The sequence below is a fragment of the Varroa jacobsoni genome, unplaced genomic scaffold (genome assembly GCF_002532875.2).
Source record: "Varroa jacobsoni isolate VJ856 unplaced genomic scaffold, vjacob_1.0 scaffold_1195, whole genome shotgun sequence".
In the NCBI taxonomy this organism is placed as follows: Eukaryota; Metazoa; Arthropoda; class Arachnida; order Mesostigmata; family Varroidae; genus Varroa; species Varroa jacobsoni.
The window spans coordinates 4,650-27,774 of record NW_019214097.1 but is presented as its reverse complement, the minus strand read 5'-3'; the positions used below and the strand labels follow the sequence as shown (position 1 = coordinate 27,774).

Genomic DNA, 23,125 nt, shown 5'->3' with positions numbered 1-23,125 from the left:
TATTGGGTTGTCGAAAAAGTTTTTATGCTAGATGGCTGTAAAATTACATATCTCAGGTTATGTATGTTGGTGTTCATATAATTTAAAGGCTGAGATTTGAAAGTAGTAGGTGTACTGGAATTGTTGGAATACCTTCATTAAAAATCAAGATAGAGCGTCTTGAATGATGAAATTTATGAGTGAAGTCTCTGCAAAAAATCGCTCTATTTGGAATTTTATTATGAGAGAGGCATAAGTGCTGCTTAGGCCAAAAAATGTGTCCCCTTTGTGGTCAAGATCCATTATAGAGGAAAGCAGCCCAAAAATGAATCTATCGTGTCAGTACAGGGATTTTTTTTTATTGCATAGTATTAACATCTCCACCAACGAATAGTTTTAAACCATTTGAAGACAGCTGGCTACAAAAAAAAAGCTCGATTTTTCGGGGTACCCCGCGACGCAAAAGAATCTATTCGATCGCATGTCCATCTGCCCAGCTCTATAGAAATACAACGAAAGCAAGTAATTTCGAAAGCAATTAATCATAAGTGATGACAAATAGATAAAGAACAATAATAATATGCAAAATAAAAAAACTAAAAAAATGTGCTCTACAATCTCTGCTAGATGAAACCCAAACTGACGCCAAAGGAGGTAACGCTACATCTTTGGCGGGATTGGAAATGAATTGCGTATTACAGGTTTCTGTTGCCCGGCAAAACGATTGTTTCGTACTTCTGCTATCGGCAACTAACAAAATTACAATAAGCAATTAAAAAAAAAACAAACGGAATTTGTGAACATAAAAGCTGTCACCTCCCATTATGCTAATACTAGACTATTCAGCAACAACTTGGATGGGCTTGGACTGGAATGGATGCCGCACCATGTGTTTCACTCTCTGCAAAACTTCCTTGATGGCATTAGACTCAGTACAAGAAAGCAAATATTATTTGTCACAATTTCCATTTAGAAATCACAAAAGGTTTACAGTAACGGTTCGATGGTATCACCAAAAAAGGGGGCGGGGGAGGTCATCGATCAAAATGGCGCGTACTTAGTTAAGTAATATGCTGCTTCTTTAAATATAAATAAATATTTGTTTCACTTTTACCTACAAAATAGTCAAGCTTTTTTAACCAATCTATGTGCCTGTGTGTTCTCTTACCGGCGATCAATCCAGCAAGGAGGCCAACTATCAGTACACATAACCAACCGGAGCAGGCATCAAATACTGACCATAACATGCCACATGCTGAGTTACGTTTTTTTGACAGGACCCTATAACATCAACAACAAGAAGTCATAGGAGAGTATCACACATTAAAGCATCTGTCGAATATCTTATCATAACAGGGTAATTATTTCGTTGAAAATTCTTTTAACATCAATACTATCATCTAATAAGAAACTCGAAGAAAGACAGTTTACCAGTTCATGATAAGACATCAACTCTGTGTCAGAACTGTCCCCGTATGAAGTTGAAGTTAATTGATGGAAAACAACACATCATACTGCGATATAAATAAACCATTCGGACTACATTCAACGTCTGTAAACTCTATCAATAGTAAAAATCTTTTCCAGAATTGTTTGTATGCCCTCGTAGCGCCTCCACATAAATTCGCATTTAATCATTCACTTTCTTTTTTTGCATAGAGTAAATCGTAGCTTGCCTATGTCGCTGGCGATCTGCCGCGAGATCTCGTTGCCAATCAATTGTGTGGAAGTCCTCATAATGACAAGAGCTAGCCACCCCGAGGGCGCCCAGCGTGTCAGGCCCCACTTGGGCCGAATCCTCTAGATCAACCGAACCGTTTTGTCCTACCAGTGAGAGACTGCCGCCAAATGCTGAAAAGTTGTATTATTTAGTGCACAAAGCAAAATAAAATGGAGTGTGTTGACCTGTAGCTTGAAAATGACTGAGTCAAGTATGCAAACACAACCGGAATGCATTATACTTTATCAGAGGATTTTATGGAGCTAATCCACACATATATTTGTGTACCGATGAAAATACAAGTTGTATTTGCCGGTTATATGTTAAGAAAAATATTCGTAATTGAGAGAATCTTGGAACACTACGGGTAGTTTGCATATATATATATATATACAACCGACCCCACACAGGGGTAAAGAATTGGACGAACGTTTGTTTTAAAGACACTTTTATTGAGTGGTTTAAATGAGTTCACTACATTGTCTGTAAAATATCAATCGTTAATCCACATAAGCCCAAAAGGAGGAATTATATGCGTCAGAAATGGAGTTGTGTGGGCCACTAATGATTTCGCGCGAAAAACTTAGTCATTCATATAGTCAATGTGCTTTTCTCCCACAGGAGACGATGCTTTATAACCATTCATTGCAAAGTCGATGATCATCATTTGATGCAATGTGAAGCCGGTGTTTTGTTGTTTTCACTGTTCCTGCTTACTTTTCGATTTGAGAAAAGAGCAGGAACAATCACAATCTTTTCACCGTCTTCAATCAAATTGACTGCAATATCAGTATTTTAATTATGCATTTATTAAGAATTTGGATCCATCCGTAAGGGTACACAATATAATGCATATGTCGGCAAGATGGTTTTGCGAATGATGCGTCATGCCAATATATAGTCAAAACGTTTTTTTAAAGACACCCACATATGGCAACAACGACTTGTGAATCGTGTGGCTTATATCACCAGCTTCAATATTGATTTTATGAAAAAAAAATAGATACTTCTATTAACAATAAACTGATTCATTTTAAACTTAAAAGCATCTGCCTAATTCTCTTAGTAATATAATAATATTGCGATGACATTTTTTGTAATTCAAATTAAAAATTCAATTTTCTACATTTATTATGAAGTTTTTTAAATAAAATAAAGCTATCCTAAAAATGAAATACATAATCAAAGATATAAATAGAGCTTTAATTCGTTCAAGTAATATAAATAAAGAAAATAGTTATAGAACATTTCATAATAAAAAATAGAAATATTTATGACATAAAAATCCTAAGCTTAGATAACAATAAGGGTGAGCGAAAGGTTTTTAGGTATGCAAAAATACGATACCTTACTTCAACTTGACATATGTAGGAATTCTTACTAAACTGCGTTATACTTTGAGTTCTTTGAATTCATCTATAAAATTAACCCCGTGAGTATTCGGTTTCATATACGTTCGAATGCTGCAATCCATGTAGCAAGCCTATAGAGTTCTAAGACTGATTATAACTCAATCTGATGACTTTTATAAAACTTAATTTACTTTCAGTTTGCCATTGAAAATTAACTCTGCATTTTTCCAACTAATAATATCAGCAGTTCTAGTATCGGAGTCAGCCACAATTTGCCTCCTAATGACGTTTCGTTATAAACATTACTCTTACTAATAAAATTAAGAGATGTTAAAATCTTTAGTCTTTAAGAACTCACTTTCATTTAGGCGCTCGCCTTCATTGCGGCCAAAATCGCTTCCTCCAACGGAGTTCATTGAGCCCACCTGATTTCCGCCAGGCCCATTTCGACGCATCATTTCGTCCATCATTGTGAAAAGCTATCTGTTGCGTACGTTTTGTACCTATATCACACCTACAATTCCAAAACTATGGCTATTGTCCAAACGATGCGGACTGGATTTGATTTGTTACCTGAAATTATGGCAGAGAAAATGATTAAGTAAGCATTATATGTTCACTGTATTCTAAAGGCTGTTTAATTTTTCATAGCTCAGTTAATCGTACAGCATAAAAATTGCACTTATAAATCCGTAATGTATCATTTGAGAGTCGTTTTTATTTACTAGTAATTCCAATTGACACGTTTTATTTCAATTTATAGAGTCTAAAGTCAGATAAGCACGTTATGGGTAGCTGATCCCATAGCCACTTGAGAAATCGATTCACTCAATAAACCTGTGATTCGGCCGTGTGTATTCGGAAGGAATATATATATATATATATATATTACATGTATATATACATCGCATACATTACATATATATATATATATATGTGTAATGTATGCGAATCTGATACCTCCAACAAAATGCGTTAGCGGGGCTTGCCACTTAAAGCTTATAAAACCGACAACGGATATTGGGAAATATTTTTGCGATGATTCCCATAGAAAAAGTCAGCGAGAAAAACTTTGCTACACTTAGAACGTAACAGTAAGCTGTTTGCAAGTATGTGTTTGGCCTAATCAACTAAAATCCATTCACAATGCTACCTTAAGGAAACGTGTAAACATCCAGCATCTCGAACACTGTAATCTGTAGATATAACAATGTATCAGTCCCGTAATTTCCCCTAATAGAAAATAAACATTTATTAAAACATAAGAAGTTTGAACGCCAGAACTCAAAGATTAAATTGAACTGATTATATCTGCTGATTCATTTAGAATGTATGAGCTCGCTGTGATCGTACGCAGGTATGGTGCACCATTTACTTATATTCGATAAAGCTAGAAAAATGCTGTGTTATAGGCAGTTTTTTCTCCTTGTCATCATCCTGTGTCTTACGTATCGCATTCAAAGCTTGTAAATCAGGTAAACAGCTTCCACTACACCGCATTGCACTTATCTAGGCCACTATATTTTCTATCCCGTTTATGCAGGTAGCTTATATCTATCTCTCCTGTTACGTTGTTCTCATTTAGTTTTGGCATAGTATACGACCCATCTCCGTTCTTTGTTTATAGCCAGGAGCATCTTCTATACGTTTCAACTGAAACATTCAGCTTGTCCGTGTATGTTTGCGATATTGAAATCTTATAACCTTGTATGTTATACGTCGCATATTTCAACGGTGCCACGTTAATCGTCACGATGAGACAGCGTAGGTGTAACGATGAAGGAAAACTACCAAAGTCATGTATTTTACTGACTCACTTTGTTAAAGAAGACCTATAAAGACAAGCTGTCCAAGCCATCAGTCGAAAAGAATTTAATCAGCTAAAACAGAATAATCGTATGCACAAATAGAATAAGAAACATGGTCCACCGACAGCAATATCCGATTAGATGCAATAACAATATGTATCAATTAGTGTTCTACTTCGACTCAGATTGTTTGCTGTTAAAAGGCTCACGTACAAACCCCATCTTTGCAGTTACACTGAAGCTATGCTTGCCTCCTGAGAGAAGTGTCGCCCAGAAAGCTGTTACTTAAATGTACAGTTGCGCTCCATATTGTTGTAACTGTTAGAATTTTTTTAGAAACATTGTTTTAATTTTAACTTTTTTTTCATGCATCAACAAACGAAATAGTAAGAAAGTTTCACCTGTTACTAGGCCAAAATAATTACATATTTCCTTCCTTACATATATATACTAATAAAACTCTCCTATGTTGGTCGAACCCATCTCAACTAACTGGCAAAGACATTTTTAAATATATTGCATCACATATTTGACCACATAGCTCCCAACCGGGAACAAAGATTCTGTACGGAATCTAAATACGTATCTATGCAAATTGGGATATAGACCGCTATGGCTGTAAGTTAGACGACTAGCTGAGCCACGAGTGATTTTTTCCCAGCATTTACTTCAAATGTCGACTAAGTACTTACTGAATGTTGAACACATGAATACGCTTAAGATTTTCGTCGAAGTATTCGTACTTCTTTCCTTTGGCACTGCGGAATCAATCACTCAGGTCGATTACTAACACATACACGTATCACACTTCAACACTTTAGCACGAACTTCAACATCACGTCGCCCAACACACGTTACCGTTGATCTTGTCACTTGCTATAGGCACATATGAAATTTTTCGCCTGAGCAATATCGCAGCGAAGTGGGCCGTTGGCGTCTCTGTCGTTGCTATCACGTACCATTTTTGTTGAAACTCAAAGATGATCTAATGAAATTTACTTATCAAGGCTGAACATCAAGATTAGCGAGCAATGAGAGTTCGTTCTTATCGCAAGTGTACGTTACGCTATACACCTTATGAGAACATACCTCCTTAGCTTCGCCGTTGTGATTGGCCACTGTTTGTCGACTATCTTGTCGTTTCCTGACTACGAGAGCAACGTATAATCAAAATGTACACGTTAGCTGCTCTACTAGACAACACAAATAGGCAAACATTTATTTTTGATTTCCAAAGGAAATATCAGTCGTTATGCCAGTGTTTGTACAGTATGCACATATGACATATAGTCCTACTGGAAGTAAAGAGCTATCTTGGAACTCTGTCCACACCTCGTGCTCAGATATCTTCTCGAATCAACGTAACAGCTTGACTTCGGAGAATTCATCCTCTAATTTTATCAGGCTAGTTTGCTTCTAGAGGTACATTTCGATTAAGCAGTTTCAGTTGACCTCTATTACATTACTCGGAACGGTGCCCAGACAAGTGATCAGCGTGACGGGGTCCCCGGCTCCGTTCAACCACTGGGTCCTATGCGACTCGCGATTCGGTGTCAGCCCGTTTCTGACTTTCCCTTCAACCGGGAATTTTTCTGTGGACAGCGCAGAAGCAGTCCGTGTTCAGCGGGAAAGAGCGCCGTGTCAATGGGATGACAGCCACGGAGCATCTGGCGGCGAATGGCGCCACATATATAAACTCACACCATATACAATTGTAATCACTAGTGGCTGCTCCCCGTTGTTCTTCTTCGTGAGCGAAGTAGTCGTCGTACTATTGACGTTTTCGGGCCGTCTGAATCTATCTGCGTATCCGTACGTCGATGACTGCTTAGGCGCATAGAGGAACCTGAAGTCAGACTGCTTGCGTGTGCCGGAACACTGTTACTATGTGTGTGTGAATCTTGATGGCATTTGATGCTCCCAATGAAGGGAAGATGTGGCTGAGCATAGATAGAGCGTTAGATGCGGACATGGAGGAAGAGAAGCTTTATTAATACTTCAGAGCAGTGAAAGTAAACAGCACCGCCAGTATGCATCGACCAAGCGTTCAATATGCAATCCATTGCATGGAACTAAAACATTGACAAAGGTGTCGTGATATTAACTTGATTAAAATCATTTATTCATAACATGTTTAGCTGACATAAGGGCGAAAAAAATCATAAATATGCAGCAAAAAATTGCATGTTGATAATTGCGTAATTGTAATTATACGCTCCCAGCCTAACGGTAAAAAACAAACTCACGAAACTTGTCTGGAGAGATTGAGTGAGCGAATAAGTAGGGTGAAAGACAGACTAAATGGAAGAAGGAGGGAAAAAGCAACAGCACAGCTCAGACCTTTTTTATGTTTTCTCTGAGAGCAGGATCTGAAATCCAACCCTGCTGATAGATAGCCTAACTCTAAATAATAGTGTGACATTTTTTTTTTCGCAGATAATACTTTCCCGCCTTATTAAAGGGAGGAGAATGGCCAATGCTTTACTAGAATTATCTAAAAATGTATTTCTTCTTGGAACTTCAGCCGTGGCTGTACTCAATAGCCTTATCTATACTTAACGAAAACCTGAGAACGAGGGATATTGAAGTGGATTTTAATAAAGATGAATCATGTTTATAACTTGATGTTCATAATAAACACACATAAAATATTAACATAAAACAAGGCAATTTTTAACCATTTGTATGAGAAAAATAAAAAAAATTCCATAACTCGGAAAAGTTTTTGAAAATGTTTTATAGCTTAGGTATTTTTGGAGTTTATTGATAATTTAAAGAAAACTTGATTAAAAAAATGAAGAAAACTGCCCAGCATAGAAGCATGGTATGCAAATGATGAACAAAGAGCAGATTTTATAGTGAAAGCAGACATTCGTTGTTTTATTAGGGTGCCCAAAATGAAACTATAGGACTTTTATTGACTTTTTTTATTCGAACACAATTGGACAAAAATTACTGATTCACTGACCAGAGATTACAGGTTCAGTCTTTAAAATTAAAAGGAAAAAAATATATATATATATATATATGGAAAATAAGAAAATATGGAAAAACCTTTATGGGTTTTTTAATTGCTCTATACTCTATTATATATACGACAGCTGAATCTTGTGCATAGTTTTATTAATGGATATATCGTAATAGATATACTATCTTCAAAACGCATATGTTTGCCTGTCAGATGTGCCGCAAAGGTTTTTTGATAAATTAATTCTTAAAGTTAGCATTTATACGATTTTTCTTTCTACGAAACTATTTGATCTCTTTACTGCCGCCAAGCAAGTTTTTGCCTTACCTTTAACGGCTGTCAATGATAGATCTCAGTGATACAAGCAAGATGACACAATCATTCTAAAAGGCGCTCTATTATGTTCAAAACTTGAAGATTGGTATACTCTTAATAGAAACATTATTTTCCTGATCACATTTATAACTAGGATTTTGGCACTATTGTAACACCAGCCTTGGCTTAATCTTCCCTATCGCCTATACATCGTATTCTAACGTATAGTAGCGTTTCCAAATATTTTGACCTGCGTTTAAACAATCCCAGGGATGAATTGACTACAACATTTGTTGAAACAGAAAAACCCAAACCAAAACGAGGAATAAGATACACAGCTGACTACATTTATTGTGTTTTATTTGAATTTAAACTTGCCACATGAACGACATACAGTTAATTCTAACCCAAACTAAAAAAACAAAAAGAGAAAATAAGGCTTTTTTATATCCAGTGCTACTATTGGTTGCTGAATTGGAAAAAGCTGACTCCGGACATACCCCTAATATTAGGTACCCAGAGTAGCTTTAAATGCGTCTACTAGAGGCGCTATTTAGCACTAAGGTGCACTATAGTTAGTGGGGCCATGTATAATGCCGAGATGCATACGATGCAGTTTTTCGGTTAATCGAAGCAGGAAGATAAATCAATGTCATTCTAGATTCAAATCCGAAAATAAAAGCCAGGTAGGCAAGAAAAATAATAACGAATAAATATGCATGGATTCTAAATAATTATTTAAAAAAAAGACAGCCTGTAATAGTTTTGAATTGAGATCATATATAAACAGCCGTCGTTATTGAAACGCACTCTAATGCAATTACTATAATAATGATATGCTATGAAACTTAGATGAATAAGTCAGCAGTTTGATTTAAACTAGCACTAGGGCGCCAATATTGTATAAATTAGTTGTTTTTTTCCATTTTACCACAAATTTACCCGAATTTCTCATGTAATAGTTGATCGTACTCGATTAAAATCAACCGGACCTTAGTAGGAGGTTTACAATCTGGCAATTGTTCAGGTTATCGAACGCCAATTCCTCCTGGGGTGGTATAATTCACAATTTTGACGAGTTCTGCTCGATCATTACTAGGTAATTGCGTCTTTAGCGGCTCAGATTAGGTAAAACCGGAGGGTGACTAGTAGACAGCGCCACCTATCGTGAGCCAAACCTGCTTTGACTTCAAAGATAATAGGTCGTTTTTGTATTTTTTAAAGATTCATTGATAAAAAGGAATTATTATTTTTGTGGCTAAAGAAAGTGTTCTTTTTTAATGCTAATCTGTTTATCTTTTGACTTAGGGCTAGAGTAATTTGGCTCATGGAAATCATGCTAGAAACGTATTACTCGCAATGTTGTGGAGTTACCTCCAGTTCAGCAAAAAACCAGCCCAGCTTTTATAAAAGCCATACAATTTAAATCTGAGTGAAGTCTAACAAAGAAGACGTGACTCGCCCACTTCGGTTGCAAAGCCAGAGATGAGCCTTAAAAAGACTTATGATATTTTTTGAGAGATACACGCTTTCCGAAGTGTTGAGAAACTTCAATACGCTAAACAACTTTCACCTAAATTTTCTTTTTCAGAAGGTTTCTTTGTTGCTGATGGGTTCCTAAAGTTAATGAGTTTAATTCGCAGAAGCCGTCGTTACTAGGTTCATTTCTTGCAGCAGTATGAAAGGCTTGGATATAAATGAAAGAGTAGTAAATAATGAGCCCAAAAGTCTTAACTTATTAAGCTATTCAGAATAACTTGCTGGGCAACACATTTATTAATATGACGCTTTGAAGTCAACAATTTCGGTCATATTTTTCCTAAATGTAAAAAATACAAAATCTCATCACGACTCCGTCGAGTTATTGCCTAAATTGATAGTGGCCTCATCGTTGCTCATAAGTTTAGCCTAACCAGCCAGTTTCTCTGCGGCCGTTAACAGTCCCTTTATCCTAACGTATTCAGAACTTTGATGGAAGCGTGCACCAGTCGCGCATCACAGACTGTAATTCTTAGGTTCGGGTTGAAGAGGTATTTGCATAGCATGAGATGGTTACTCATCATCTAAATTCCGCCATTCAACTTAACTACTTCCATGAATAACAAAAACTGCTTATGTAATTGACAAATCCGGCATCGTCAAATTTATTGCTAGCAAGAATGTCAACTTCAATCCGTCTTGGTGTATAAAAACATTTACGAAATACGAAAATTTAACACAATATTCAGTTTAAGTTAAGAATGTTGATGCGTCGCTTTTTTCTACTAGAGCTGCATTGCTAGCGCTAGATTTGTTCACACCTCGTCTCTCTCAGCAATCGGGGCATGCATCAAATCTTAATTCTTTGTTATTACTATACCTGTATAAGACATATGATGAAAACCAATCTGATACGTTTTTCATTGATCCGAAAGGCTAGATGCATTTTATCGTCTGAACTAGTGCTAGTGTAAAATAACCGCCATTACTTTAATTCTAGGATCAAATCCCCCTCCCTCAAAAAGAATTCTCGATTTTGGATAGTTTCTAAATCACCACGTTGTAGGATGCATGTAATTCGCCCTGCAAGACTATCCTGTTTTGGGAACATGGTAATTAATTCAAGTATATCGACTTCACAGTTTCCGCTTCGGTGGCTAATCTAAAAGTGGAAATCGGAGTAGGTCAGCGCATGCATAAATAACTAGGCAACACTTGAGGTAACTTTAAACAAAAGCCTAAGTTACTGAATCAAAGCATGGTCGTCAAGTGTTATCGAGGCCACATCCAAGTTTGTTTAGGTTTAGTTAATTCGGTTCGATTAGAGAAGCCTTTTAGTGTTTATTGGTGTATAATACAAAGTAACTCCAACATTTGCTTTAACATTACTCCCCCTGTTCTGGGCTGAAACTTCTTAATTACAAATGAAGTCGTGATATGATAATAAGTAAGTTATAAACGTGCTGATCTTTTCAAAAATTTGTTGGATAATTTATAAGCAGATACATACATTTTCAATAATCTATACAGTACTATATATATATATATATGAAAAAAGGTTTGTGCGAAGTGTAATTTCTCTCTGATATCTATCTAGTCAGCATCCAGCCAACGAGTGGAACCATTACAAGCGTAGCAGATATCAAGGCTGTCTTAACAAGTGGGGTTTGCCAAATGACGTTCTCAGGATGTACAGTCCGCTCGTGAAACTTATCGATTGACCCGCTAACATTTGTATCGTTTTGTAGTGTTTCGTCATTACTTTTCGCTAAGATTCTATTAGCTCCGTTTTTTATAGAAGAGTTATTAGTAGTAGCAGCCGAAACGGAGTGTGTACTCAACAACGCACTTTTTTTTAGGAGTGCGTTCTGCTTGTTAAGTCCTTCCTGAATCTGAAAATCGATAACGCATATTTCGAAAAAAACGATACGAGGTATTAGACAACCGCGGCACCGGGCAAGAGACATACATTCACTAGAGAACTACATTACTAGAATGACATCAAAAGTCGGTATAATTTTTACATTTATCAAATTTCAGGTCTATAGTGTTTTATTTTGTATGAAATTTCAGTGTCTTCCACCGAAGCTGAAACTTAAGAAGCATTACGCCCGTTAAAGATATCCCCGTGGTAGCTCAGTGGGTAACATGCTTGCCTGCTAATCTTAAGGACACGTTGTGGCCCAGGTTCAAACCTGGCCATAGGCAGACAGTTCGTTTCGTAATGGTTGGGAGCCAGCCATCTGACAGATAGATTGTCTAACGGCTACACTGGACGTAAAATTCGAGGCTGGTTGAAGATCGCTACTTGGGCTATCGTCGAAGCCAATCCAACTAACGATATCTTTATAATGGCGTCATGATGTAGAAATGAAGCTTAATAAGTCTCCGTACACGCCCATGTATGGGAAAGACAGTCCGATTGTGGCCGCTTAGGAGACATGTGGAATACCTGCATGATAAGGTCACGGCATTTGGCTGTTTCAGACGTTGCGTCTATAACAAGCTTCCTTAACTGGTGCAGACGATACTGGTTGTTGATGGTACTAGCAACGATTCCTGAACAGAAAACGCAGCACAAAAAATCAATGAATTAGAAGATAAGTCTGTGCGCGCCATGTTTTTGCAATTGAGCAGCTCAAGAGTTGCTACTTTATATATTAATGATTATATTACTGTTATTAATGATAATAAATAAGTTATAAATATATTTCAAAACAGCGGTAGCGTGAAGACAACCAGTACGCTCATGTACTAGGACGGCAAGCATACCGATAATAGTTCCAACGACCGAGCCAATAATGGACCAATATTTGGTTTTTTCAGCCTGGGCGCGCTCCTTTTCGTGGGACTCTCTTAGTGCAAACGAAAGCAATGAGAACAGCTCGTGTTCGCGTTTTTCTGTCGCTCGCAGTTCGCTTACTAGAAGGCGCTCCTCCTTGAGAATGGCGTGTTCCTGAAGGTGAGCAAGTTGTTGAAGAAACAAGGACAGAGAAACGCACGGATAAAGAACTACACTGATTGCACGGATAGAACGTAAGATTGATTAGAGCTTTAGTGCGGTGCCTGTTCTGTTGTTAGATATATGTGTTGTTAACTAAGTTTGTTTCACGTTAAAAGCTACACTGTTCATTGCGTTAGTTTTTTTATAAATTATATATATAATAGAAACTAGATATTTTTCATAGGGACGCTATGACAGCATGGGACCACTCATTTGATCTTGACCAGGTTGCCTTTCTGTCTCGGTTTGCTATAATATAGAGGACCCATTACTCAAAAGGGCAGGTTCTGTAATGCAACAAATGAGTTAAGACTCATGAATATTTCGATTGAGCATCATCGCTTATACTCACTTTCGTGACGAGCTGCAGGTGCCGGTCTTCTCCGCGGACGGTTTTATCTAATTCAGCATGAATTTCTCTTAAATGACGTTGCAGCTCCATCATGCATTGTTGTTTTGTGGTACGAGTATTCTGAGCTATTTTGAATTCCGACTCTGCTGATATTACCTGCGAGCAGAATGTCCTATACTTTCTTAGTTAGAGTAGAACACGTTATATCGTTGATGATTCGTATAATACGTGCTTGTTTGAAGTATAAATTATCATAAATTTGTTTTGATAGCTGTCTAAAAGGGTCATCCGAAATGTGCTAATATGCAGAAGGATAACTTGTTTTATGTTTACTTTACGTGCGTAGTGCTTACAATAAGCATCACTTAAAAATATGAGACCATTCAGGCGTGGTTTTAATCTTAATCGTTATTAAACGATTTCCCTTGGAATAACTGCCTTTCACCTAATTTCAATATAGGCCATCATAAAAATATAAGTATTATTTTTGGTTGTATCCTCAGTTCTCAGTGATTTTCAGTGAGCGAATGTTGCCATACCGAAGATAGCACTTCACGGAACTGTCATGAGTCAGCGCGTCAACGGCCAGTAGTTTTTGCATCTTAAGTTTTGTACTAACCTTGGCTTGCGCAGCTTTGACCTCAGTGAGGCCAATAAAATCTTCATATAGCTTCGTTATGTAATTGATCTTTTGTTCAAGACGTGGATTTAGCACGAACCATTCTGAGGCAGTGGACGGCGCACGTAATGGATCCGTGCTTTGAGCTCGTATCTGCCCATATCCACTGGTTTGAAACAGTCCATTAAATACAACCAGCGACGAACAGTCAGATAGACGAGGGGCACAACTGCCACGTATTGTGGACGCTGGCTTCCACAGTCGTATCATTTGATCAATGGGATTTGTGAGCTGTGAATTAGAAGCGGAAAAATACACAATGAAAAAAAATTCATTGCAGAACCTACTGAAATCTAAATGATTACTGAACGATCTGTACAGTTAATTAGAGACACAAAACAACTTATAACAGTTGTACAATTGTCTAGAACAAATAATAACAACTCCGGGGGGTGAACATCAAATGTGTTCTTTACCAAGATTGTTATTTCCTGATTGTATCCATAGGCCGCGTGCTTTGTTCCTGTCTATAACTATGTTGTAGCACTGGTGCCCGTAGTTCTGTGTGTAGACACCAGTAAACATTTTAGTCGCAGTCTAAAATTTCGTCCTTGATGGGCTACAAGTGAACTGGAACAAAAACATTGCATTTATACATTTACTTCCCTCGAAGCCAGTAAACATCGAATGTCCATCGAGTTACCTATCTGTTCGCCTCATGTCACTTGATGGTTAAGCTTTCCGCAGTAACAATAACATACAGCTGAAATTCAGTTGCGCGACCATCACAATATCTTCTCTGTATTTCCAGGCTGATTCGAAACATTTTGTTGCCATTCAGACTTACCAGTCCCTAATCGTAGGGTAACGTTTGCTGTACACAATTTTTATAGTTTAGATCTTCTGAAAATATAAATTGGCGAAGACATTTTTTTACAGGAAAAGGAACAGTTACAAAAAGGGCAAGTAAGTTCCTTACAAGGACCACAAAAACAGCCTTGAAATGCCCAAACAGAGTGTGGTTCTTATAACTCGATGTGTACATATAGGCTGCACATCGAGGCAATCTGACATGAGAGGTAGAACGAATGTGAAGTACATAAAAGTGATCTTTTAAGTGGTAGACCGAGCGAATCGTCCACGCAACGTATTACTTTTTCAGCAAGTAATTCATTTATAACCCACTAAAATATTCAGTAAGCAAAATAAAGCAAATCAGAATTAATTTTTCAAAAAACTAGGCGCATGAGATACACGTCAAGCTAAGCAGAATGGTAAAAAGAAAAAAAAAAACTAAAAACATCAAAATACTTCATTATAAATGTAACTGATAATACAGACCGAAGTAATGGAGGATATTTTTATACGACCTCTAAACGCCTCCAGGATGCAAAATATTTATCTATTGACAAGCACAAGGGTGTCGAACCCCAAAATGGCGCTAGGCCATCAAGTGTCGTCTGCAGTTAAATGTAAATAAAGGGTCTCGAAGATTTGACGACCACATTCTCTTTCCTTCATTCATCACATAGACAGCTGTGGTCAATTCGCGGCTTTTCTGCGTAGCCTTTCTATTTCCACAATCAGAAAAAATATATTGTTGGTTCTATGATCGGATGTCCGTCGTTTGTATATGGTTAGTTACATTTGGACTAGTTGCGGATTCGTACCGCGCAGTATTCATTATGCTATAGGATCAACCTATTTCATCGACCCTTTACCCCCTATACTCTAAATTGCGATCAGTTTCTCATGGACCCGTTAAATTATCCAGTGATTTATTTTATTGTGATTATCGCATTCTCCATGTTGAAGCTTTCTAAAACTTTGTTGTTATTGTTTCATTATTTCTGCAGTTTACCAAAAAATGTGCTGACAAAGTAAGCTGTCTTCATGTTGTATGTTTTGAAAACTGCCAACCGTTTCTTAAAAAAAAAAACTAGAATTCAATTCTTAGAGTTCAGAGAAAATACCTAGTTTCAAAATGATTTCATAATAATTACTCAGATTTCCAAAAATTAGCCCAAATTAAAAATCATGGAAATGAAGTGTTCCTTTGGTGGCATTAAAACACATTGCATTCCCATTACGAGATTTGAAAAAGGCAAATATATATATATATATATATATATATATATATGCCTTTTTCAATTATATTATTTCAAAACTGAACAAGTGGAACGGATGGAACTTCGATATTTTAGGTTTCATTGGGGATAATTCAAAGCCTATTTTGCGTGCCAGCTTTCATAACGAAGGTGTGATCTTCTGCCAATTATTATCGCCTATGAAGATATATCAATAAACGCAGATTTGGGAGCATGTTTTATCCAGGCTAAGCTCTTCAGGTTTTCATTTGATTGCGACCAACAACCGCTCTTACTCAAAGCCAATTAGAGAGACAGAAAGGTTTAGTTAAAAAAAACCTTTGAGCATAAACCGTTGAATGTTGCTTCATAACACCTAGCTCAATAAATGCAGGAAAATTAAGCTATTGCAGTTGTTAAATGACCCAACTAGTTTGGTAGCTCCAATGTGGCTTTAAAACACCAATGATTACGTGCCTGAGATTTACCTCTTAATATCCAACATAAATGTGTAAAATCTTTTTTGGAGTATTTGCTATTTATTTACACCGGCCCGCGAACGCACAAGATTGAAATTCTGGGCCTATTTTGTGGTTAGCGAACATCAGGACTACAATAAGCAAAGGACATGTCTTGTGCGCGAGCTTATATTGTCTTGCAAAAAAAGCTCAACAAAGGACCTATAGGATCACCTTTTTAAGGTGAAAACGTCACCAAAACAAGTCCTTTCAAACTTTACTTTTTTTTTTCTTTTTTTTTTTTTATATAATTAGCACATTTCGAAAACGAGTTGAAATACTGCTTTTATGAGTTCTAGAGATGATGTCAATAATATGAAATTGATATTACATATAGTCCAACTCTTCGAAGTGCAGAACAGGTCATCTAATCATCTATAAAACGAAATAGAGGAAGAACCGACTTTGTTTTAACGAACTGTTCACGACAAAAAGTTGCTATTCATCCATTGTCAGAGTATTGTATTTTGCATTTCGTTTGTAGAGCTTTCAGTTCAGCCGACGCTGTATCGCCTGTATTATGAAATATGTTCCTGTGTTTCAAGATCACAGACGTCTCTCAAAGTCTGTTCAAGGTTCAAGGAAATTCATCCTAAGGTGAAGGCAAATAACGAGTCGGCAATCTTCATTGCATTTAAAATCTTACATAATTCAGCTCGCAATATTAGCATTGTCAGTAATTTACAATAAAAATGGTACGAATCCGCTTCTCAATAACACTTCTTTGAGTTGACTTCTGATCATTGCAATCAAATTGGATTTTTACCATGGCGGGCGTCAGAACTAGTTGAATTGATCCGCAAACGTTAAATGGATTATTTGACTGTTTCTTTCTCTGTACATTTTTTTCTCTATTTGATTCAGAACCCCCTGCGCCAAAATTACTAATATGTATCCTTAAAATGTAAACGAACTCTCGTCTAATGCAGGGCATAATGGAAGGGCTTTAGCATGCAGTCTGATTATTATTGAAATTTTGCTAACTACCAGCCGAACATTGTCTGAATGTGATAACCATTAAGTCAAGTGAAAGATAGGTAAACGTTTGTTGCCGGGTGCTGAAATAGCTGTTAGGCACCTGATAGGGTCATGTACGGGTAATGTGTGGCGCTGTGTCGGGGACATACTGACATTTTTTTCGAGTTTTATTATTAACATCAGCTTAGATCGAATTGAAAATTATTTACATCGAGCTAAAGTAATTGATAATTGGATTTGACCACAAACGCGTTGTGAGAATAAGTTTTTTTCTTTTGTAATTGTAATTGTAAAGACGTAAACAATCAATATCAGAATGTAAAAGCGATTAAAAAGCGCTTCCACCTATGCTACTTCAAGGGAACCTTTTGCCATGCTAAACATCCTTATTTGTCCTTGGTTTGTGTCTATGTGTTGATGGAGCTAAAATGAAAACTGCTAGGTGATGAACGGCCGCATAAACAGATACAAGGGGTAGCGTTGTTTGGATGGTAAATGTGTATCTGTCTCAATGCGTATCGTGATTACCGTTGGTTTAATTCTCAGCGTCAATTGAATTATCGGTATGAAAGATTATGAAATATAAGGGAACAATAGTGCTAATAACTACTCTGAAAAGCTGCTTGCATCGTTAGCGTGCCGTTGTACAGGACTTTCGGAGAACGTTGGCCAGATAGGTCCAGCAAGGCCCACTCCGGTTAGACCTCTTCTAGTGGAACGGGTGTTTGTTGCTGTACTGAGGAGCCTATTCCAAGAAGCTATATATATAAATAGGACAATTGGAGACTGAGAGAAAAGGACGAAGACGACATGAGCTGAAGACAAAGAAGTACGTTTTCTCAGCAGAGCAGGGATCCTTGGTATGATTTGTTGACTACGTAGGTTTATTTACTTTCTGAGAAGGCATTGCTGTTCGAACTCACTGTGACACAAACAGGTGCTCCCTGTTGAAAAACAGACTGTTAATAGGGGGTAGCGGCCGCTAACACCGACGTTAACAAGGCCACCTATGGACAGACAACTGCTCCAGGAAGAACCCTTTTCGGCGTCCCCAGAAGAGCCTGGTAACCTCTCTAATCACTACAGCTGTATCCGGCCAAAGCTCAAATGACGGGATATCAGTGTACAAGGAATAGATTCAGCTTGAAATTAATCAGTCAAGCAAACTAAGCAAAACAGAACTATGTAGGTAAGCCCTCGTGGGAGGTTGGTCAGCGAGTTTCAAGATCGCTCAGGTCGCCAAAGATCTTTCCACAGCGCTTACGTAATTCAAGATGAAGACGTGTACATTTGTCGATAAATGTCTTTTGCAAATGTGTTTAAGCCGTACCATTAGATACAACAGTATTTCGCGTAAAAGATCCGTTGCAAATCGGTCCGTTTCATTGAGGTGAGAGAGGCGTTTGTATAAGAAATTTGCAGGCAGCAAACACCTTTGAACCGTAGTTTAGGATGTGCACACAATGAATGGTTTTGGCTGGGCGACGTTTGTCAATAGGCCAACTTTGAGAGTCCAAGCTGTCTTTCAGCCGCAGTGTCGGTCGGACTGAAACTAGAAAGAAGACATTTTATAAACGTAAAACAGGTGATTTCATTTTAACAGTAGGACCTGTTTCGTATAGCCGGCACAAATGTTTCCTTTGTCCTTACCACTCGACCGTATAAAAAAATTGAGCGCAATGCTGGTTTAATATCAGCCGTCATAAATTTATCAAGACAATAAGATATCTTTTTTTAGCTAGTTGAAGTGAACCAGTCGACGCTGTCATGTTGAGGCTCGTTACACTTTCGCTTAATCGCACTTTATACATAGTCATATAACGGTTTTTATTATCTAGGCTGGCTTATCTAGCCGTTTTATTATCTCCCTCTTCTACACCCCATTGTCAGTGTAGTTTATTGATTCTATTATAGTTTATTGTGTCTAATAGTTCAATTGCACCCGCATCGGTCTTTCCTATTTTATTGATTATTAGATTTTTGCCAGCACGATCGTGGCAGCTGCGTCTGTTGTATATGAAAAGATATAAAGTTGGTAACAATTATTAATGTTAATTGAATATAATTTAAGTGGAATTTGGAGCATTCTGTGAAGTCGTAATCTTCTTTATATTGCCTATCCGCCTAAAATAGGTAAGCCGATTTGTTCTGAAGTCCTTCCGTTTTGAGCCGCACAAGATGCTGGCCCGGTGATGGTGTCGTAATAAGGCGTTTGCACGCTTCTGAACTTAGGTTCTGATTGAAGTCGGCCGTAGATAACTACACAAATTTTCGTACCAGTCACCAGAAGCAATGCTTAGCTAAGGCGCTAACATCGGACGTAAAACTCGAAACATTTATCTTAGGAGATTGCTAATTAGATAGGCCAATAGGCATACGTTAACTAACGCTGATGCAAGATCGTTTGCTTCACCGGTAGAACTTGCGTGTCCAGCTGTTACTGCGGCAACGCTTCTTGTAGCGACATGAATGCTTGTGAATTACACGTGATAATTGCAAGATTCTTTGTCCATAGCGTTTGATGAGCCCATTTCCCTATCTCCAAATTGGACAAAGGTGTCGAACTGAATTTGTATTAAAAGTCGGGTTTTTTGCGGGGCATTAATCGGTTAACACGAGATTAGCTGGTTAAAAACAGGAAATTTTGTTCTTACTAATTCACAATAGAAAAATAAATTGCACAAGAACGCGTGTTGTTCAAAACTAGAAATCCCACTGAACTATCCACAAGTCAGACCTAGTTTCCATAGAAAAAAATCGATGTTAATGTCTAGATCTCCAGAAGTGTAATAGCTAGAATAAATCTGGCACTACCAGACCTTGCCTACGCTTAAGGTTTTTTTTTATCTTTTGTCTCTACACTCCACCGTTTTACAGCTAAGTTGAAAGCTAAGGTGACACTTTTCTATGTAGGTTGTGCTTTACGTTCTATGAAAACCTCCGGCAGCACTGCCCATAAGAATGGTTCGACAGCGAGACGCGATATAGGGCAGAAATTATTTATTATAGCACACTATTTTTCTCAAGTGGAAACAGACTCAGTCAATCAATTTTTGGCCGTGTTGATTTAGGGATATCTGGAAATAACGTTTTTAATGTAGTAATATATAGATATCGTATTTTTGCGGTCTGACTACCTAATTGTCGCCGCCATCAGCCATCACAGATTCATGGTCTAAATAACTAATGGCATTTTTGAGAATCATCACCTAATTTGCATTATTTAGAATGTGACAGCCTCTTATTTGTAATAGACAATTATCTATTTAACCCAAGTATTCGAGCTTGTACTACAAAAAGAGATTTGTTGGACTGTAAATATCTCGTAAAGCCAATACGACTCATCAATTAATTCTGTGTTAAACACAAAGAAAACTACCTCAACCTAATAAACAAATTCCCCAAAAAAAATGTAAAATTAAAAAGAAATCAAGTTATACGTTTTTACTTACATTTTATGCATTGTTTCAGATTGCTGGCTGCTTTTAGCTCGAAACAAAGCGCGAGGTCGAATCTAAACCTTCACGTGTGCATGTAAACGCATCTAACGAATGTAACCTATAATTCCGCTTTAACAATTTCTCTCTCTCTCTCTCTCTCTCTTTCAGTAGTTGATCAATGTTTAGGCAGCATCATCCGAACATTTCAAGCACTTTCTAGTCACTCCCACTGTCTATTAATGAGGTCAACCTCTACAACTGGCCGTACCCCACAGTGAAACAGGTGCAAATATCCTTAGGCGACGGAGCCTCTACCAGCCGCCTCTGCCGATTCAACTACGAAGAGTTCAACTATGCCTGAGTTTATACGGTAGCGGAACGCTCGTCTTTGCGAAGCCGACACGCGTTTATGGTCATGGGCGCGCAAACGCTTCCCTCCTTCGTCTGATGGAGTAATTACGAGGAGAGCTCTCTCTCTGGATTTCGGTAGTCGCCACTGACAAGCGATAGATGGATGCTGACCAGAGCCTAAAGAAGAAAATGGGCCTTTAAAGCTACTGGTGCCGTTGCTTGCTTTATGAAGTCGCCTGTCAAAGGAAGAAGGAACCTACAGCAGAGTGCCTAGATGCGTGATGCACGTTGCCTTGTCAACCTGCCGGTTGCTGTTGCTGGAGACGCTTGGGTTCTGAGGTGGGAGGAGGGTAAAGGACTGAGGGGTTGGTTCGTTGATGTATGCCACCAAGGGGTGTAGAGTTTCCAGCTGTGCACCAGTGGAGCCATTCACGAATGGGGAGCGGACGAATAGTGAAATTCAATTTCCTTCTCCTCCCTCCTGCGTTCTTGTGTTACTAGCTAGCTACGAAAGGCGCCCACTGCCTCCGTTGCACTCCCGTAGAGGGTTAGAGAGGGCAAAATACCCCCAAGGGCTAGAAGAGATGACGCGGCGCCTCACCGATCGATTTATATATGTAGTTTGATAAAAGGGGACTAAAACAACTGAACGAGCGTGACTGATGTACAAAGTAGTGAGTGTAGACGCTGGGTTAGTCATCGATGAGTTGAAATCTGTCGATGAGAAGTTCGCTCGCGTCAGCGAACACTGAATTGCGCCGTTTGTCAGGGTCGAAACTGGACAGAGTCACGTCGAGATGATCCTGCGGACGTAGGACCGAATAAGGTGTTGCTGTATGCGTATCTAGAACGAGGAACTGTGCTGTACAAGATAAAAATATGGTCGAGAAGCAAATAAAGAAAGATGTGGAGAAAAGGGCCTGGTAAAGAAACTGGTAAGCAGGCGGTAAGAAAGTATCGGAAAGAAAAAACAGAATGAAATGATCGCGACGCCACCGCTGTCGGTTTATGGCCTGCAAACAACGTACTCATAGCGTTTCCGAAAAAAAAATCGGGCTGCACGCAGTGTGCCAGTTGCACACTGCAGTGTGCAGTGGCAGTTGAGTGGAATGATTGCATTGGGTGAGTGGCTCAAGATGCGAGAAATGGTGGAACATAGGATTGTGCTGAAATAAATTTAGTTGTCAGAGTAATTAAGTTGAGCCATAGTAAAGAGAGAATAATAGAACTAAAGATCGCAGCTGTAGGAACGAAATGACCAAGTAACTGTTCTGCTAGATATAATATTGGACGTCGCAGTGCATCTTATCATGTCTGCCTTTTTTTTAATCCAATATGATGAGTTTTCATTTTGATTTGAGACGATATGGCATACGAAAAAAACATAATGAAGGAGTTTTACAAGAACCAGCTGAAATAACTTTTTTTTTTATCAATAGTAAGATCGTCACACATTAATAGATTTCATCTCATAAATTGTTAACACAAGATTAACTGGTAGATCTCCGCCGTGTAGTTATCGTTCACTTCGCTTCTACGCTCAATACCAATGTCATATTGATTAGTATCGTCATTATTATTACTTTAATAATATTAGATGACTTACAAATAAAAAAACAAGGGACAATCACTGGTAGAAGACGATATGGCTGAAGAAGATACCTCTATTGAATAAGTTAACAATACAAGTTCAGGCAGCTCGTTTCCTAGGTGTGTTAAGGTCTATGAAGTCACTATCTTTTCTAAAAGCGAAGTTATCAACTCACATATAACTAATGGATACATTTACAAGCTAAACATCCCGCTATACTTTACTATCAAATGATTGAAAGAAAAAACAGTGATAATCCATAAACTTTCTTATCGAGCTTTTACACGTCACCCGGAGCCCGCCCCCATTATGGGGACTTCGTCAACTTCTGCGAAGAAAAATGTTCCTTGTTTTTAGTTCTGACTGCTAAACAGGTTGTATCCCCATTAACTGCAACTTGTATTCGTCTGCACTGATGTGTCGGTACTACTCGACGTTGGAGGCCGGGACTATAGCCCTGTAGGGGTGCGGCCCGCATAATCTCGAAGATAATGGAAGCGAAAGGTCCTGAGAGAGGGTTGCGACCCTCCCGAAACTAAGATCATCCTGTTTGTGGACACCGGC

The 23,125-nt window shown here is 38.1% G+C and overlaps 2 protein-coding genes and 3 long non-coding RNA genes across 10 annotated transcripts in view; 3 read left to right on the top strand and 2 right to left on the bottom strand.

The window, feature by feature from the left end:
* LOC111267503 (H(+)/Cl(-) exchange transporter 4) overlaps nt 1-5,639 on the bottom strand; it is a 15,659-nt gene extending 10,020 nt beyond the window's left edge. For both annotated transcript variants that reach the window (XM_022845780.2, XM_022845781.2), the window contains exons 1-4: nt 5,552-5,639; nt 3,410-3,624; nt 1,656-1,830; nt 1,148-1,260 (exon numbers count right to left, since the gene is read on the bottom strand). In XM_022845780.2, coding sequence (XP_022701515.1) covers nt 1,148-1,260; nt 1,656-1,830; nt 3,410-3,521 — 400 coding nt within the window. In that variant the 5' untranslated portion in view covers nt 3,522-3,624; nt 5,552-5,639. The remainder of the gene's footprint in view (nt 1-1,147; nt 1,261-1,655; nt 1,831-3,409; nt 3,625-5,551) is intronic.
* A 1,177-nt stretch (nt 5,640-6,816) lies between these two features.
* LOC147752525 (uncharacterized) lies at nt 6,817-7,580 on the top strand. The gene is made up of 2 exons (XR_015313842.1): nt 6,817-6,948; nt 7,296-7,580. It is a non-coding gene; the product is annotated as an uncharacterized LOC147752525 (long non-coding RNA).
* A 2,674-nt stretch (nt 7,581-10,254) lies between these two features.
* On the bottom strand, nt 10,255-15,039 carry LOC111267504 (mitochondrial potassium channel). Of its 5 annotated transcripts, none has more exons than XM_022845782.2 (7): nt 14,938-15,039; nt 14,073-14,226; nt 13,597-13,887; nt 12,978-13,133; nt 12,394-12,577; nt 12,074-12,180; nt 10,255-11,513 (listed from the first exon to the last, which is right to left on the bottom strand). In XM_022845782.2, exons 3-7 carry the CDS (start codon nt 13,864-13,866, stop codon nt 11,211-11,213), a joined length of 1,020 nt encoding a protein of 339 aa, XP_022701517.1. In that variant the 5' UTR covers nt 13,867-13,887; nt 14,073-14,226; nt 14,938-15,039; the 3' UTR covers nt 10,255-11,210. The 5 variants fall into 5 exon arrangements, 4 of the variants coding, with proteins under 4 accessions (XP_022701517.1, XP_022701518.1, XP_022701519.1 ...); XM_022845783.2 differs by having other exon boundaries at nt 14,073-14,215; nt 14,938-14,989; XR_015313839.1 differs by having other exon boundaries at nt 11,382-11,513; nt 11,778-12,180.
* On the top strand, nt 12,570-22,380 carry LOC147752524 (uncharacterized). The gene is made up of 2 exons (XR_015313843.1): nt 12,570-12,657; nt 20,788-22,380. It is a non-coding gene; the product is annotated as an uncharacterized LOC147752524 (long non-coding RNA).
* LOC111267505 (uncharacterized) lies at nt 15,085-16,920 on the top strand. Its single transcript, XR_002684662.2, has 2 exons — nt 15,085-15,232; nt 16,686-16,920. It is a non-coding gene; the product is annotated as an uncharacterized LOC111267505 (long non-coding RNA).
* Nucleotides 22,381-23,125: the final 745 nt, after the last annotated feature.